This window comes from Helicoverpa zea, chromosome 23 (assembly GCF_022581195.2).
Source record: "Helicoverpa zea isolate HzStark_Cry1AcR chromosome 23, ilHelZeax1.1, whole genome shotgun sequence".
Taxonomy (NCBI): domain Eukaryota; kingdom Metazoa; phylum Arthropoda; class Insecta; order Lepidoptera; family Noctuidae; genus Helicoverpa; species Helicoverpa zea.
Window position 1 is genome coordinate 382204 of NC_061474.1, and position 19792 is coordinate 401995.

Genomic DNA, 19792 nt, shown 5'->3' on the forward strand with positions numbered 1-19792 from the left:
AGCTGAACAATCGAGGTCATTGCCCTGTCTAGTAAAAATATTTATGTTCAAGCAACTTAAACTTTTCTCAGTAAACAACGAACAGAAAACGAAGCAATTAAACTATTCCAGAAAAAAGTAAAAACTTTCCAAACAAACATAAGATTAATTTCCTGAAAAAAGTAATTGGAAGAAGATTCCATACTTGGCATTGTTCGTGTAAACTTCTGAAGGCTTTTTTTTAATTAACCGCAAGAAGTTCGTACAAAACGTTGTAAAGCTGAAAGTTTTGGATTCCTTTGCCTTTAATTGGCGAGTTATCTGTTAGATGTGTCCCGGGGGGAGGGGAAGAGGAGAAAGAGGAAATGCTTTTCCTTAAAAAGAATATTATATTACATGATTATAAAAAATACAATTTAATGCTTTCTGGCACAAGGTACCTTTATTTCAGACTCCAGCAAATAATAAACACAACGAGATAGAAATCCTGTATCAGATTATTCCCATTAATAAAGAGTTCAAAATGGAAAGTGATCTTATTACAGATTTCTTCTAAAATGCAGATGTATTTTCCTTAAAAATTATTCTTTTGAGACTGACGCTCATTAATTGCTTTAAAGTGTAGAACATTTTCTTATGTTTATGCGTATTGTAATATTTGCAGTGAATATATAACAATGTAAGTTTATAGTGAACACAGTTCAAAGACCAGCTAGTGAGTGTGAATGACCTGGTTGTATTTCCCCCTATTAAGTCATACTTTATACATACGAGTATTTCTTAGTATTGGAATTATTTATAGCACAATAGTACACTACTTGAAACAATGGAAGCTATTTTGAAATACCCGTAACACACAAGTAACCTATATGGATTGGGAACATTTTAATTTACACTTAAAATAGGCCGATTATAGTTTGAGCAATTGACTGAAAAATGAAATTTTTATGTTAGATTTTCTTAGATTACGCCTCTCTACTTCGAACCAACAGAAATAACACATAGCAAAAGTAACAAAATCGATCGCCAGTAACATAAAATCTTACTGCCACATGTCAAGGCTACGACATTGCTACGCCGCAACACATTACTACGCCGTAGCGCTACGAATACTACGCCAATATTCTACCTACACACTCGTACAAAATAATGCCTCCCTTGGAAGCTCATCCATCCATCCTCCGAGCGTTTTTCCCAACCATGTTGGGGTCGGCTTCCAGTCTAACCGGATTCAGCTGAGTACCAGTGCTTTACAAGAAGCGACTGCATGTCCGACCTCCTCCTCCACAGTTACCCGGGCAACCCGATACCCCTTGGTTAGACTGGTGTCAAACTTCCTGGCCTCTGAATATCCGTGACGACTGCCAAGGATGTTCAATGACAGCCGGGACCTACAGTTTAACGTACCATCCCTTGAAAGCTGAAATCAAAGTAAATAATCCTTCAAGTTGGAAGAACTTATTAAACGTAACTTAACAGTAACTTGGAGAGTTAAGTTCAGTTAAGTTGGCCACAATTATGATAACGAGCTCTCTTTGTGTTACTTAACTGTGACTTTTAGCTTGAAATGGTGACTTTCTTGTTCTTTGTGTATTGTTTGAGTCTATTGAGTGGCGGAGATTAATCAAATGCGCGGAAACGGTGTGCGACTTATTGTAAATTGTGTCGGCTTTGGGAAATGTGGCATTGTATGAGTGTATTGTAGTAATTTGTATAGAATGTAGGTTAGATTGTTAATTTAGGAAATATTATTAAAGGAAGGAGTGTTTTACGTTTGTATATTTCTCCAATTGCGATAATCTTAAAAACTGCTGAGCAGATTTTGTCGACTTTCATGTGAGAAGATAATTATAGCAATATATAGGTTAAAGAATAGTTGGTACAAGCTACAGTGTTTGAAACCACATAAAAACAACTAACAAGAAATCCAGTTTATCACGACCAAAAAAATGTTTTATGATAAAACAGCTGAAACCTGAAACAGCAGTAAAAACTAAAAACTACAGCATTGTTTCCCTTGTCGAGTAGATTTAGTTCAACAAACTTGAGCCGGCGGCTATCGATCCAAGCTAATAATAGCCCCCGGCGCCGCCTGTCGCCGCCATTACTGGCTCTAAACAAGTCATGTGCTGTGTTTGTTGCTTTTTTTTTTGTAAATGGATAGTTGTGAATATCTGTTGGTATAAAGTGTACATTTTTTGATAAAGTTTAATAGGAGTCATAAACTTTTTTTATCTAGCACATAGTTTTAATTAATATTTTGCGAAATGACAACAGCCAGTCAAAATATATTTCTAAAAAGTATGCTTCGAAAGTATTTACTGAACTGATTCGAAAAAATCTTTAAATGTTAAGAAACTATCCCCGAGTAACATAGGCTATTATTTATCTGGATAAGGGCGGTAGTTCCCAGGAGCCGTAAGTGAATCACCGAAAGAAATACACAGATGACTAAAGAAAGCTAAAGATATAACCCTTCAATAAGTAGGACGATAAGTTTTAATCATTAAAGTCAATGCATATTAAAGCATTTTGCAATAAATAAATAAACAAAAATAAAAACAACACCTTCCCCATCATTAAAAAAAACTCAAAAAGAAAATATTAAAAAAAGCCGGACAACAACCCCTAAAATACACGTTATCATAATAAAATAAAGCCTTTTTGTACCTAAACCAAGCGATAAGTATTCTTCAAAACCCCCCGTGATTACTTTCCGCTATCCCGGTCACATTAGGGCGAGGGCTTAGTGACAACAGCGGAAAATTGCCAACGAAGAATTTATTTGATTTTGCTTCAGATAAGTGGGGATAGTTTATTCGGAAATTATTGGTGTCGTATGATACTGGGTAATGGGATATTGAAAGATGGGTGGATCGTGTTGCGTGGTGTTTTTGGTGAATGTTTTTACTTGGGTTTTATACTGTTTTTTTTTTTATGTAAGGCTATATTTAAAGCTAAGTTATCAGGTTATCTTCTGTTAAGACATATATTTTAGGCTATAACATAAATTGCTACAAATTAAAATAATACTTAGAAACTTTTATTTAGCTTATTTCAAGTTTTTTTGAATTTGTCTTAGTTATTCTTGTAATGTCCAAATCGCTACTCGCTCCGCTCAACACAAAATCACAACCTAACGTATCAATTTCGGGACGTCCCATAGGCAAAGGAAAGGTATCACATTAGGCCCCACATCATATATTATTTACTACATCACATATATTATGTACCACATAACACGAAAAACATTACATAATACATGTTTATGAACAATACATCTGTCCTGCTCATATTATTTGCATCTGAATGAGACGGAATTAATGCGGGTTATCTCGGGCAATTTTAATGGGTCTTGTATCTTTGTAATGGCTCACAATATGATCATATTAATGTCCGTCATTTTGCATGTTTGTTAAACAAAGGTTTTTCGCGTTAAAATGTTTAAATGTGGAATGTCTCATATATGTTGTACCTCTAGATTGGTGGTTTAAAATTTTAATTCGGGCTGAGTTTTGGACTAACCAGAGATAAAAAAGTTACCTGTTTACCTTTTTTCTTATTTCGCTTATTTAATAGTGTAGATACAAACTTAAACTTCATTGTTACATAATTTCGCACCGAAAGGAAGCTATATTTCATTGGGTAGTATTTAAACGCAAATCAAAAAATATCCTTTTTCTATGCAATAAGATTCGGAATTCCCATCAAAATTACTGATTGCACAGCAAAATATTCAACTCAAAATATCACTAAACACACTACAATTTATTTTCGCAGCGTACAGCGATTTTTTCTAAAGCAAAAGCTTTTTCATCAATGCACAGCTAACAATCTTAATGCACATTATACATGTTAACTCTTTTTCTTTTAAATATAGCTTCTATTTTTATATTATTTACAGCAGTTTTTCTGAATAAAACGGCATTTTATTAGTCACAGTCATCTTATTATTTATTAATTACCACATAATGAGATCAGCAAAAAAATATAAAATTAAATACAAAATTGTTATTTATTGAATTATTAAAGCCAGTAATTTATTACATTTTTTGCCCAATAGGCACATTTTTAGCTTCTACAGGTGGCGCCACGTATTTGAGTCGGATCGCAAGTCCGATGATATGCTTGCACATATAGTTCTTAAAAAAAATGGGGCAGGTGCATTTTCAGTCACTGTCAGTACTTCCTTTTGGCATACATTTCATAATATAAGTAGTCATTAAAAGCAGAACTATCATATTTCAGAATGTTTATAGTCAGAATCATCTTTTGGCATAGTTTTGGAATTTTTATTTTCCTGTAAGAAGCATGCAGCATGTAAGCAGGCATGCAACATGGAAGTAAGCATGCAACATGCAGCAAGCATGGCTTCTGTCACGGCTCCGGCGCTTCGTGGCTCCGGCGGTCCCATGCGAGCTTATCGTCGCAGATGGTTTTCACGCTCACCACCGCAGTTTCGGCTTACTGGCCGGCTGAGCCGGCCAGCCTCAACCGCGTCGGCGAGCGTTAAACCTACCTGCGCCTCAGCTCGCAGGCCGCCTCGCCCCTCCGCGCCTACGCGGTTTTGAATTGCTCTCTAGGGGTAGGGCAAACAAGACTACGTGGAGTCGGTTTTGCAGCGATTCGTTTTCGTTACTAGCTTCAATTTTTAAAACAATGTTTTTTAATTGAAGGTTATAAATGGCAATTTGCAAAATAAATTGAATACAAATAAAATTCTACCATCTTCACAGTACGCTGAATGAAATTTCAGTTAATTTGTTCTGCTTTTAGAAATAATGCTATGTAACAGGATTTTTTTGTTATAATAATCATTAAATTTGCCGAGCATGGCTTCTTGAAAATTAAGACAAATATGATAAACAGGTTTTGTTGTACTTACTGGTTAATAAGCGACTGGGATAGTTATTTTGCTATGAAATATGGAAAATTTGCTGTGCAGTCAGTATTTAATGCTTGTATGTAGTATTTTTGTACAAGAATAAATTTAACTGTATTGCATTATAAGGAAAAAAGTAATGTCATATTGATGTATAATTTCGAATTATCTGCAGTTTGAGTTTTGTTAAACATTTAGTTTATTTGTAGTGAAGTAAGTTATTTGATGTAAAAAAGAATATAAATGATGAGTATTTATTGATAGGCGATTATTTATTTGATATGCAATTTATAATATCCCTATTTCATTCTGCATCCCGGGGGACCATAAATATTAAGTTGCCGTAAAAAGTGTACCTTTTACGTTCCACGAGCATATTATTTGTATCTTAAGCTCTAGCTACAAGAGGGTGTACATTTAAAATCGTTTAGGACTGGATATAACAACAAAGTCCTCAATTTATCATAAGGATAAATAAATTATCTGTATATTGAAACAAATTTTGCAACCTTTTATAAGAGAAAGCTATAATATAAAATATAAGGCTTTGGCCTAAGGAAATTGTCTAATATGTTATTTTTTTCGGATTCGATTTCTGGGAGGAGTTTTATTGACTTTGTAGGTTTATAGTTTCACAAAGCAGGCCGAAGTCTAGAAGTTAATGATCATGCACGTCTACGCCGATTCGTGTGTTCTGTAATACCCTACACTGCTGGCTGATAGCCATGAGTAACATTCGGTCTGGACGCAATTTTTATTAATATAATGGGATAAGAAATGGACCATCGCTAATATTCCAAGAAACACTAATAAAAATACCAGGAAAAACTCACACAAGAAGTGATCAAATATTCACTTACATAACTCAACTTCATTTCGACTCAAGTCCCCCAAATCAGTCCCCCTAGCCCCCAAATATGGCGATAATAACAACACGAGGCGTTCCGTTCCAATTAACTTTATGAGTTTGTTTACTGATGCCATTACTATAATGACCTCGTTACCGATACTTGCTTTACGACTGTATTTGCTTGGCTAAGTGACATCACAGGTCTTGTTATTGCACTATGTATATGTTTACAGATTTTGCTTGAGAGAAAAGCTGGGAAATGAAAACTCTTACAACGGTACTATGGCCATTTGTTAAGGGCTCAATGATCATGAAAAAGTTTTCCAAAGTAAACCAACCAAAAATAAGTATTCCTGATCATGAATATTTTTCTTTTTTGGTGAAGAAATACAAATTATCCGAGTAGTAAAACATAATAATCTGCAAATGCCCCACTAAAATCTGTATGTCCTAAGATCTTGCCATCGTAATATAATGGTTTTCCAAATTGTAAAGATAGAGTTACGAACATCATACACGACATCGATTTTGAGCATCAAACGCGCCTACATCGGCAAACTACTGAAACACGATAATACAGGATCAAATGTAAATCAACGAAGTTAACTAGCGACAAACCCGGCGCGGTCTAGCCAGCCGAGCGTTCGGTCTAGAACCAATTCAATTATAAGTGGAAGCCATACAGTTCGAATCGCGAGCGTGTTACATAATTATCTTGTAAATTTTCATGTGGCTTGTGTACGCGTTTAGTATCATTTTACTGTGTTTTATATGTAAAGAGTACTGCTGAATATCTATCAATATAATCGTATTGAGATATTCGCCCACATAAAAATATATAAAGAAAAATTCATACCAATCCATTCACCTTATTCATACAAACCCGTCGAGCCCAAAAAATATTCATAACCTGAACAAAACCGCAACACAAACAACAAATTCATTATTATTTAAATCTAAAAATAACCTATTAATATTCACAGAACGTAAAGTTCAACGGATATTTAATTAAAAAAACGCCGGCGAAGAACCGCGCGAAGACGCCGCTCGGCGGCACTCGAAAATTATTGAATTTGAATTGTTGAATCGAACTCATTATTCTGTCAGAGACACGAAGCGATCAATTAAAGGCTCTATAGCACCATGTACGACCGCCTTTTTCTTAATGGGAATCATTTATTGGGGAGGCAAGAGCAAATTGAATTGTTGAGACGCCTCGCCAGAGGAATTCGTTTATGTTCGATATTGAATGCCAACTGACATTGTTCGGCGCGTCCCAGTATGGAAATGAGTGGAACTCTTTGGCCGTCGGAATGCTCAGGCGTGTGGGGGATATAAGATGAGCTCGGTCTATGATAACTACCGATACACAACTGATCATCTTAATATAGTGAAGAGTACCCAAAAAGTTTTTTTTTGTCGGTATGTCCATATTACCACCCACTCATACGAATTTTTAAAGAACAATTTAGTGTTGGAAGATCTGAATTTGGACACAAGACATGCATATTTTACAAGAAAAAAAGATAACCCTGTCTAGATTATTTAAAGATTTATGTAAGATCTACCTGGACTGGACCCTACTTCAGCTTTGAGACTTTATCTATTAATACTTTAATATCATCCCTTTTATAATCCTATTAAACTACTTCGTGCTTCTTGACGTACTATCTAAACGAAGAAGATAAAGTCTGTTATATTTAGAAATGGAAAATATATAGTAGTTGTAAAAGTTGTAGTTTATTTTTATCAGAAGGAGCGAACAGGTCTAAGCTTTCTAGAATTTCTGTAAGAAGCTTATGAAAAACCTATTTCATGTTACATTTTTATTTTATCTGCAGCCGTAAGGTTTTCACTAGTTTTAATATTTTGCTAAAGGATTTTTATTTTGTGGGATATTTTTATGATCATCTCGTACCTCTTAGGCTACGGGAATGAAACTGAAGATTAATATCGGAAAACCTTTGATTAAGTTAATGCAATATTCAAACAAAATGCAAATAAAACCAATAACCTAACAACACATTTATGATCGCATTCTAAACACGAACACAGACAATGAAAAAAAATATACGTGCCGCCATTTTTTTTCCACAGAATAGAAAATTGTGTGCGAACGGTTCGCGCCAACGCGTGCTCTAGACGCGCGAATTGTTCAGATTGACGTGAAATGGATTTTTGAATAGCAGCCATGTTAGATCGACCACTCGACCGGATGAAACTGGTTTGAGGCGGTTCAGACCGACCGTGAGCGGTTAGGTGCGGTGCAAATGTGTTTTCTAATTTCAATACGTTCATTTGTTGAGTGGGATGGTTTTTAAATTAGATTTTTTTCTGTAAACGTGGTCTTAGGGAAAGAGTTTACAAGAGTATGGTATATGATCTGTATAGGTTAAAACAATGTATAGGCATATAAACATTTTTGTTAAAAAAAATAGTGTTACCCAATTTTCGGCACTCTAATTCTCACTAAGGTTTAATTACGATTTATTTCCACATACTTATTCTCTTCCTTCCCAGGTCTTCTTCAATCCCAGGTCAGGCAAGTACCAATGCAACTTTTCTAAGTCTGTATGTACTTTCTAAGTATATCTTAGACACCATTGGCTGTGTTTCGGATGGCACGTTAAACTGTAGGTCCCGGCTGTCATTGAACATCCTTGGCAGTCGTTACGGGTAGTCAGAAGCCAGTAAGTCTGACACCAGTCTAACCAAGGGGTATCGGGTTGCCCGGGTAACTGGGTTGAGGAGGTCAGATAGGCAGTCGCTTCTTGTAAAGCACTGGTACTCAGCTGAATCCGGTTAGACTGGAAGCTGACCCCAACATGATTGGGAAAAAGGCTCGGAGGATGATATTCTCTTCCTTTATTAACTCCATAATGCAAACTTAACCAAATATTTTATACCCAGCTTTTAACGAACATTATTTTCATACCTGGCTTTTATCAGTCGTACCTACAATTCACGATAACGTTTTGTTTCGAACAAAGGCATTAAAAGTAAGCCCAGTACTTAATCTAGGGCGTCGGGACAAAAGGCTTCACTAATTTAAGCATTCAGACCAGAGAGACCTATCTCAGTTTTATTTCGCGGTACAACTGTCAGAATTATGTGATGAAGGGAAGTTATGTAGTAAAACTTGACGTATTTTTAGTTAGGAAGAATAGTTGTTTAGAAGGTTAGAAAAAGATAAGCTTTATCAGTCATAAAATGACTTAAGCTTCTATAACTAAAATAACAGCCTAGGTCTCAATCAGTGACGGGCTTACATTCGATAATTGCAAACGATACGTCTATAACATCAATGTCATACAAATGACAATTTTTACTTAACTTTTCATCCTCATTTTGTGATATAAATAATCTCGGAAACGCAATGTAAAGATTTATACACAATACATTTTTGTTGACCCGACGTTTGAGTCGGAATAAACCGACCGTGGTCACTGGTCAACAAAATATTAAGGTATTTAGACCTTCATTAATAGTCATTACCATTACTAACTCCTGACTTCTCATTGTTACAGGAGCAGTAGGCGGTGATGGAGATGACAGCGACGATAAGGAGAAGGAAGAAGAAGCGGAACGTGAACGGCAAGAAGCCATCCGCGAGGCCGAGGAGCGGCGCAAGGAGAAGCACCGCAAGATGGAGGAGGAGCGAGAGAAGATGCGCCAGGAGATCCGGGATAAGGTAAGAAGAGAGAAAGGAGGAATGGATGGTTGGAGAGACGATAGATAGCTTAGGGATCCCTTTAAGCAAAAGGAGGCAAGGATTGTAGGTGATAGACAGCTTGGGGAGGTCATTGGACAGCAGTGGACATTTTCAGGATATGATGATGACGAAAGATAGTGTATAGGAGTTATAGGATGATAAGGAGAAAAAATGTTGTTAAAGAGATAGTTAATTTAAACTCGCTAAGAGATGGGCTCCAGGCAAACCGTTTTACAAGAGGTACGAAGATGAAGAAGTGGGTTTTAGTCATTGATTCTGATAATCCCCACACTCTATCCATAGCTTTTGATAGCTTTCCGTAATCTTAAGTACCGTATGAAACAGATTAGGTTTAGTATTGTACAATAGCAGGCGTTTAAAGAATTCCGTTTCGGGCTGGTCCTAAGCTCTCCATAACAGGCCGTCCAACTAAACACAATGCAGGCAGACAGCGCCGGGGCACAAACGAGTCAACAATTAATTCAGACGGGAGGAAGTATGTCAAGCGCTCTTCAGACCCTTCCACACATGTCAGCTAATTTGTTCGACGCGTCGAGGGCGCTCCACGCGCTCTAGTGTGGGATCACCTTTATATTTCTGTTTTTCGGTAATCGACCGGAATTATGTTTGGTTTTGAATTTGTTTTAGAGATGAATGGGTTATGTGTTTATAAATTTTGTGCTCAATGCTTATTTGTAAATAACAATAAGTCGGTTAAAAAGACAGTTAATTATAAAGGAAGGTCTGTATAACAACCTAAAATAACTCCTTGATTGTCAAAAGCACCAAAAATAAATGCTGAACCACCTCTCAGTATGTCAAGGCTTATTTAACAATGACAATACCGACTCCAAAACCCTAAAAAAGTTCACCCCGCCAAGTTCCGGGCTAATTAAAAAATCTCTTTAGGACTGCCTTTATAACGTTTAAATTGACCTAAAACAGACATAAATCGCGGTCGGAATAAAATCGCGTCTTCATTTACGAAACAAAAGATCTTTGGGGTGAGTTTCACTTATTTTTAATTAAAAAATCCTAATAATCTCGAGAGGCCACGGTATGCGGCCCGCGACATTTTTATGGGGTTCCGTGGTACCCCAGTGTGAGGACCATAATTGAAGATTCCGTTCGTCGCTTTATGAAGGCATTGGGGTAAATAATAGGGGTGATATCGGGTCGGAATTTAATATTGAATATCGTCAATTGTTCGCATTTTATGGAAGGGAATAGTGTGAAATACTTGGGGCTTACTAACTGCTTAGTTATTTAAGAGTAAAGTGGGGTTGATATTTTCAGCTGCGAATTATAATGAAATTCTGTCTGCTAAATAGTTTTCTATAAGTTTTATTTTAAACAGGATGTAATGATTTACATAATTTATTGACTTATTACTTAATTAAACAGAGTCAACTCAATAAACTTCGTGTCGACGGAACCCTGAATTATAATGAAGTGCGCTTAGCCGCTTTTTTGTTTCTGTCATATCAGTACCCAGCCGGGCGGAACAGAAAGATAAAAATGTGAAGGATGAAAATGTGGTGTGGATATTTAAATAATTCGGTGAACTAATGAACTACACACTGGTTTAAAGAGACTTCATTTGCTAACAAAATACCTATGCATTTTGCGCACTATTTAACAACAATAATTAGTAGTTGAATAAAAAAAGTAGGCATTGTAATTTAAATACTGTAAGTACTTTATTGAAAGTGCGAAACATTATTAATACTAAACAATATAATATAAACACACAATGTTTGTTTGTTCACGAGATTAAAAGCGAACGCGATTGGTCCAGCCTTGAGCAAACACCCTGTATGGCAACAGTATACAAACAACACCATGTATATAACGGATTAACTTGAGAAGGTTGCGTTACTTTCCCTTTTTGATGGGAAATTCAATTTCCGCGGTATGGAGAAACATTTAAAATTCATTGGATATCAAGTACGCACGTTAAGAAGTGATACTATACCAAAAATAATATTTTTAGAATATTAAAAATGTTCTAAGTTAAACCTAAATCAAACGATGGTTAATATTATAGCTAAAATTATAATATAACAACTTGGATTCTGAATTCATAAGCATATTTCTATGGCAATAAGATAGATCTACATTTTTATACCCAAACATGTCTTGTTTTTCAGTATTAGAAAACCAAGTTGCAAAACTCATATTAACGGAATAATCTCACAAAATAACTTAACAAACTCACATTGTTGTTTCAATATTTATTATAATTTCGTGGAAAATAAAGAAAATAACTTCAAATACCGAGAGTGCTTCCTAAAAACATAATTTGGAAGCTTTTAGCGTTTCAGCAGTTTTGAATAAATGCTAAGCTTCGTGGCTTATACTTTGCGCTTAAAGTTAGCCGGAGAAGTATTTTATGATGTTGTGTTATGAAATATGAGGGAACCAAATAATATCTGCAGTGTTCAGGTAAAATAAGGAGTAAAATATAGCATAAACTAAAATACTTGCTAGTTTTCTAAACTCTGAAATCTTTACAAAATGCATCCGAGAAACTGGCAATTTTTCAACTCATGCCAAAATGTTCAAAAAAGGAATTTATTTCGCTTTCTAATTTCAAACTTATCTCAAACACTTTTTTATTTTAAGTGTTTTTCTAAGGAGTGTCTGTTATAGTGAGGAACTTCTTAAACACTCTTTCCAAAAACCCAACAATCCTTCTTTGCTAAGACAGTCTTACATCTCCTTAAAATTAACTTAAAGATATGCCCACTAACTCAAACATATCCAACTAACATCAATAGTGTAGGAACAGATTCAATAGCACAAATGGAATGACAAACTACTTGCAGCGCCACCTGGCATCATCTGCATAATTGATGCACCCGGCTGGGCTTGCACAAATATGCTATGTGCTGCAGTTATATGTGGGCTAATATTGGTTTGTCCGTGTTTACTGGGACTGAGAGTAATAATGTTAATCTTAGGTGTAGTGTCTGCAAATGTAGTGTATTCATTTTGGATATGAAATTGTGTTAAGAAGTTTGTGATATCATTTGCAATTTAATGAGTTAATATATGTAGGTGTTTAAAATGCATAATTTTCATATATTTTTGAAACTGAGGTAACGTGTAGCTAATGCGTGTGTACTCCTGAACATTTTACGTAACTTAAAAATGAGCCGTACATTTCCAAGAAAAGTGTTCCGTCAATCATTAGCGTGAACATGCTCACTTCCCCACAAAATTCAAACACGAAAATAATAAAACGCCATAACGCGACTACCCCACTTAACCTCCTTGCATGCACTAGTATATTTCCCGCACTTTTTCCATAAAAATAAGTAGCACTAAACGCCCTAGTTCCCCTTCCCCCCTCGTCGGAAAGTTTCGTCTAACCCGGGTAAAGACGAAGTGGCACTTCCCGCGTAATTTGCGCGCCGCCATTGTGAACAACTCGCGCAAAATTACTGGCAATTTACGCGCGTAAAAAGCCAGAAGCCGCGAGAAAAGTGATTCGAATTACGAACTAGATTGGCTCGCGATTATTGGCTGGTTTTTGTGACACTTTTCAATTTTTTACTCTGATTTTAGAAGGCTCCTGGTTTGAATTTTAGCGTATTAAATACCAGACCACAGCTAGGTTGCATACTTGAAGATGTTAGCTTAGTGTCCGTCGAACGATAATTTTTTAGGTACTTAGTAGTTTGTATTTCGGTAGGGTGACTAAACTGAAATCGAGTTAGAAATATGAATTGATGACATGATCACTGACAAATTCATGGCGTAAACCAAATAAACAATGAAATATATTGTGTACTTATAAAAAGTCATTGTCATTTCGTTAATGCCATTCATTAAAAATTCCGCCTACGTTCGTATACTTACTGAAATCCACCCCAGTTAGCGTTTTCGCTTACAAATTCTAATACAACTTTTTTAGGTTACTCTTGAACACATAAAAAGTTATCTGAAGCCGTAAAAGACAAAGTTGTGTACAGATAAACAAAGTCTAGATAATCTGCTATAACAGACATGTTTTTTTAATCTCATCAACGTCTTAAGAGCCTTTCCCCAACTATGTTGGGGTCGGCTTCCAGTTTAACAGGATGCGGTTGAGTACCAATGTTTTACAAGGAGCTACTGCCTATCTGATCTCCTCAATCTAGTTACCTGAGCAACCCAATACTCCTTTTTTAGACTGATGTCAGACTTCTTCTGACTACCCGTAATGACTGCCAAGATTGTTCAATGACAGCCAGGACCTACAGTTTAACGTGCCATCCGAAACACAGTTCTTTTTTGAATCTATAGGGGTGTAATTGGCGACACTTTAAAACTGTGCCGCGTACATTACCGGCTCCCGACTATTAGGCGAGCTATTACCACGCCGCCGCTCCAACGAAGTGTTCCTACGCTTTCCGTCACTAATAAAATTTGTACCCTAAATGGCTCCGTCAAAGGACCCTCAGTAATTTCAAGTTGGGTGACTGTGGGGTCTCAAGCATGGGCGATAGCGATCAGCGTTTCTCATACCACTTATGAAGCTTGGTCAAAGTTTATTGAGTGAGTAAGTAAGGCCAAAACCCCCAGCATAGGGTAGGCCTTTGTCCAGCAATGGAAATTTTTAGGCTGTGAGAAGAAGCTTTGTTTTAAATTTGACTTATCACAAGTGTTATTATTAGTCAATTTTGATTTTATTGAGCAAATATCCGCATAAAAAAGAATATACACTTCAATACACAGCTACCACCTCAATAAATATTCATTCAAAAATCATTACCGTCTCGGTTATCTAGCAACGTGACACCGAATTGAGGAAAACGTTCAGTATAACGGTTATTCTCAGAGAGTGTCTGTAAGCAAGGGTTGTAACGCGATACATTTGTCTCGCGGCCTCGTGGATGTCTCGGCAAATAGCCTTGATGCCGCTTCAAACGGCTGTCTTAAGGAAAACTAAAAAAACCCTGGTATTTACTTAGAATTTGTATTTATCAAAACTATATTAAGACGAATTCCAGCGTTTGCCATAATCAAAAAGATGGATAAATAGTTCTGTGATTGGAGATTTCTAATCTGTCTTTAATATTTTCGTGTTTATAAATTTTTGTCGACACCACACACCAAAGTATCGTCTAAAATAATATTCGTAATACAATTGGCGTCCATCAATTGACACAATTAAGTGTCCCGCGCCACCTGACGAGCTCGCGACTAAACTTCATTGCTGATCTTATTACAACAGTTTCCCCCGACTTGGCAGAGTTGCCAACTCAAACTCAACTGCATAAGGACGAGTTTGAGTGTACCTCCGAAGTTTTGGAAGTGGAAAATGTCTACCTGACCACCTCTTTGCAGAAGTAGCCTAATAGAGCTGTAATTTAATATTTTGACTAGTAAAAGCTTTGAATGTTGAGTGGGGAAATGATTGTGAAGGTATATCTTTAATGGCATTTATCCCTTCCTAATTAAACCAAATCTAACGCAGCAACAATGTCATAAAAATCCCAAATTCCGTACTCCCCATCGACTTTTAATAGAAGCACTTATTCCGTAGAATTTCCTCTCACTATTAATATTACGTACCCTCTCCCAGTGGGGCCCTGACCCTACAATTAAAACTTGCAGTTAGGAGAACTTTTACGCGAGTTGTCGCCAACTTCCATCAAATGGCTGCGTGAACGTGACGTGACGAAGCCGGACTTTGATGAGGAACCCTTAATTAAGTGTAGCGACCTCTGTTCGGAATATCAGCGCCTGGTACCTTGATCTGATTAATCAACTCGAGTTTTATTGACGTAATTGTATTTTCTTGCTTTATTATAAAAAAATGAGCTGATTATTCGTTATTTTTTTGTATGTTAAAGATTAAGCTCTATTCAATAATGGAAGCCTGGTAGTTTTCCTTTTGAACTCGGCGATTGGTCATAATTTCGTAACTATTTTTGTTTCATTCGTGACAAAGCGGTATTACGCAACAATCGTAAACCTGTGATTAGTTAGTATAAAAATAAACCAATAAATAGAAACAAATTGAGTTCCACGAGTGGAATATTTCGACAAAGTTATTGTTGGCAGTACAAAATGGGGACATAGTGAGTTAAGAATATTAGAGTTTGTGACAAAGAGTTTCAAGCTCATACGTCGTCTATAGTTTATGGTTCATTAACCTGAATGTACAACATCTGAGTGCGTCAGTTAGTGCTAAATCGTCGTAAAACGTTAATTGTTATCGCGTGACTAGCAACACTGTGCGTGAGTGTTGCCAGCCTTTACGTAAATTATTTATTAATCAGTTACTGGCAAGCGGAGCCATAGACAAGCTAATCATTTTCATTATGATAGACGTTTGTGAATTATAGATTACACGGAATTATTGAAGTTTCATTGAAATATTGACGGGCTGTCGAATTAGGTATTGTTGATTGGGCCATTAAATTGGTATTCAATTGATGTTATTGGTATGTTTGAGTTTACCATAACAATTTTCCCTTTAGTTTTCATTTTATTTGGCTTTCCAGCCACACACACCACACACAGCTTTTGTTTCCATAAACAAAAGGTTACATTTAGTGAAGTATGTATTTTAAATCTTCGAAACTTAAACTTGATTTGCAATTTACCCATTTACATGATATTCAACTGTTTTTGTAGGACATCCACTCAATAACCTATAGATACCGCCTTAATTCAATAGTCAATTGTTATTACCCATATCAATTGTCCCAGTTACATAATCATAAAACCGACTAGGACAGTCTGTCCCCGAAGCAGGCCTTTATTATCAACTACCCACAAGCAACCCGCTCCGGCTTCGCACGGTTTAACAGTATTTCCCCACTATTTAATGTATGTTATTATACATTTAACCTTTCCTCTTTAATCACTCTATCTATTTAAAAAAACCGTATGAAAATCGGTTGCGTAGTTTTGAAGATTTAAGTGTACAAAGGGATATAGGGACAGAAAAAGCGACTTTGTTTTATACTATGTAGTGATAGTACGGCTGATCGGCTGATCGGATGTAGCCGCATCGCCCTTAGTCCCAGCTGACGATTACCGGTTTCCAATCAATTAGCTTTCAATTGCCTACTAATGAGCAGCTGATTGATTTCGGTATTTTGTTTCGGAGGATTTTAGAACTGTGGAAATTGTGTGGTGGTGTGAAAGTTGAATTTTGTTTCGATGTTGGTTAAATATAGCGACCGAAAACGTTCATTTACTTTCATTCTGAAATGTCTGATATTTAAAGTATTAGAACATACACACGTTTACATAATTTATTTGTGATAGGAATTATAAGAATTAAAGAACATCATCAGCCATGTCTTTCAGTTTTTTTTTTTTTCTTAATTAGAGTTCAATATAACGTGGTTCAAGAGCCACACAATAAATAAATATACCATAATTTCCAAATAATGTGTGAAATAGTTATTTTCTGATAAGACTCGGCAGCAGGCGCCATAAGCCCGACTGGGTTGAAGTAGGGTGTGCAAAATAAACTACAGCTAAGTGTCGCCGCGGACGCAGCCAATACTTCCGATACATTAGGCGCGCCGCACGACGTCCGTAGCGACAGCAAATACGATCCAATATGGCGGGGAGACTGGTTTGTCTTATATGCGTAAATACATATACAGCCTTACTACGAAAGCTTAAATATCTGTTGAACACTTGTCCAAAAAAACGGTGCAAAACGGACCTTATTTCAATGTCATAATCTGTTATTTTTTCACACAAGTGTCATTCGTGACAAGTCACGTGTCAACAGACGTTTAAAAGTTTTTGTGGTACGACGGTTAGTCTTTATCTTTTCTCTCCAAAATTATACGTTCAGCATCTATGGAGCTTTTCCCCCATTATTTTGGGGTCGGCTTCCAGTCTCACTGGATACAGCTGATTACCAGTGTTTTACAAGGAGCGACTGCCTATCTGGACTCTTCAACCCAGTTACTCAAGCAACCCAGAACCCTTTTGATAAGACTAAAAATTATATGATACAATGGAAGAAATTTTAGTCATTTTTCGAAGCATGTCCACAGTGGTAATTTATGTAAGAGAGAAATACAGTACAAACAAATGTGTGTCGTATTCATTTATCAAGATCTAACACATCGACATTACCGCAGTAAACACGCGTCGCGTCAATAAAATTGTTTGAAACAGCCAATAAACGCTCGCAGACGCATCAAACTACATTCAAACTTTAATAAACGCCTTTCCTTCAAATAAGGATATATAACGAAACTCACTTCCCCCATAAAAACGCGTTGAAATCCCTGTTTATGCAAACCCTACTTGCGAACGTTTTACACGTCATTTTCCGAAGCCATGAGCCCCATAAACTCCCCATAGCAATTTTCCACCATAGCACACATACGTAAGTGTCAATATGAGAATAAACGATCTTATAGCGATTTCTTACGCACACATTGTCACGTTCGCTGCGTATTTGCACAGTACATATAACAATATACTTATTATGTATGGGTACGTGTGTGTGCGTGCAACCTCTTATTGCGTTTGTACACAAACAATGATGACGTAATTGGTACACATACATAAATATGCAGCCAGTTAAAAGGTCGTGCAGAGATTATGCGTCATGCAATAAGGGTTGTATGTACTTACATTTTATGCATAAACTACGTCTTTCTAATAGGTATTTTCCTATGTTTTTTTTTTACTTTTTCCCGCTATCGCAACATCGATATATCTATTGTAAATACACAACTAATTCAAATAAAAAAAAGGAAAAAAGTAAGGATACATGTATCTTTATAACTCCCCAGAAATCCTTATTTCCTTCTTCTACTATAGTTCGTGTCATTTGACGCTGGGAAACAAACTATAGATAACAATATTCATAAGTAGACAATTCACGCAACTAACGTATTGTCTAACATCATCATCAAAATCTACTAAATAACCCTGCCACCGCTTCCATTTACCCCACCACCACGTAACCCTCAACTACTGAATAAAAACCTACCATAGCCAACACCGGTGGCTGCTCAATTTCTGTCCAGATGAGTTTCGTAACACACTTAGCCGACCCGAGCGGCAATCTTGCGCAAATTGGAACGTTTAATGATAGTACCAGCCGATATTCTAAACTTTTATCACTATGGCTAAACATTTTGTGTTTGGTTTATGGTTATTTGTTAAAGCCTGTTGGCAAAATTTGTAGTGTATAGCTGACAATCACTCATTAGCTATGGTTAATGATAGAATTTAAATTGCTAGGTTTCTTAACATACGGTTTTTTTTTATATTAAGCGGTATCATTCACGTCGTGTCTGCATACCCGGATAAAAGTGGTCTATAACTTTCTGAAATAAAAATCGTGTTAGTCTATGGTCAATATTAATTAAAATAAGCTTAAAGTGAAAATTATCATCTTGCACCATATTCGCTCTAAGGAATATTAACGCTATCGAAAATGATGAATTATTATTAATACTTCGCTAAGATAGTTTACATACAATGTCAATTTATTTAAAGCAATGAATATTGTGTAATATGCTTAGTTTGTGAGCTAATTAATGCATCCCATAGGTACTTAATAATAGCGACGCGAATTTGGTATCAATGTTAAGATAAAATACAAACTATTTAGACTTTAGACAACGTTTAATATTACAATAATTTCAACCTCCAATAGCTTTTCACAATGTTACGTTATTTAACCAATCATAAGTGTTCTCATTAGTTTACAGTTGCGCTTAATAAGTATAAAGAGTCCAGTTTTGTATCAGTTTAATCCAACGTTAATTTTGTCATTTATACCAGAGTTTATATCCATCAATTTCACAATGATTATCAGATCCAAATGGATGCAAAACTGAACTCCTCAATCCAGTCAACATTTCATATCTACACTATTCTTACATCTGCACTGTGTAAACGTCCAGTAGAAAGAAGTATACAGCAGAGCAGAGAAGGGCGCAGAAGAAAGAAGACACGGCTCTTGGATGTTAAATTGACTCTAGTAGGGAGTCCGTATACTCGCGCGACTCCCTAATCGAGTCAGGTTGACTTCTTAGAGGCTAACCCTGCGACGGAAGACAGAAGAGAAGAAAGAAGAATTGCTATTTGTTTGTGTGTCATTTATCATAATTTTCCTCATGACATTTTACAGGGCCGAAGAAAGCGACGGGTTGTTGGGCCCATTTTACTCTCATTGTGTACCGATATAATATATGTATGTGTGTGTGAATTACTCTAGTGCTATGTATATACATAATTATGTAGTTGTACATTTGTATTTGACTCGAACATATTTATTCTTTATCGTATGGATAATAATCCTCAAAGCAAATCCGTTGAAAAAGCTCTATATGAGTACGTAAAGCTCTTTTTTTTCAGTTATTAAAAATACATTTTGATACAA

At 36.2% G+C, this 19792-nt stretch overlaps 1 protein-coding gene across 2 annotated transcripts in view; it reads left to right on the forward strand.

Moving 5' to 3' along the window:
* LOC124641949 (complexin) overlaps window positions 1-19792 on the forward strand; it is a 302550-nt gene that overhangs the window by 274914 nt on the left and 7844 nt on the right. For both annotated transcript variants that reach the window (XM_047180216.1, XM_047180217.1), the window contains one exon: window positions 9239-9402. In XM_047180216.1, the coding sequence (XP_047036172.1) occupies window positions 9239-9402 (164 nt within the window). The remainder of the gene's footprint in view (window positions 1-9238; window positions 9403-19792) is intronic.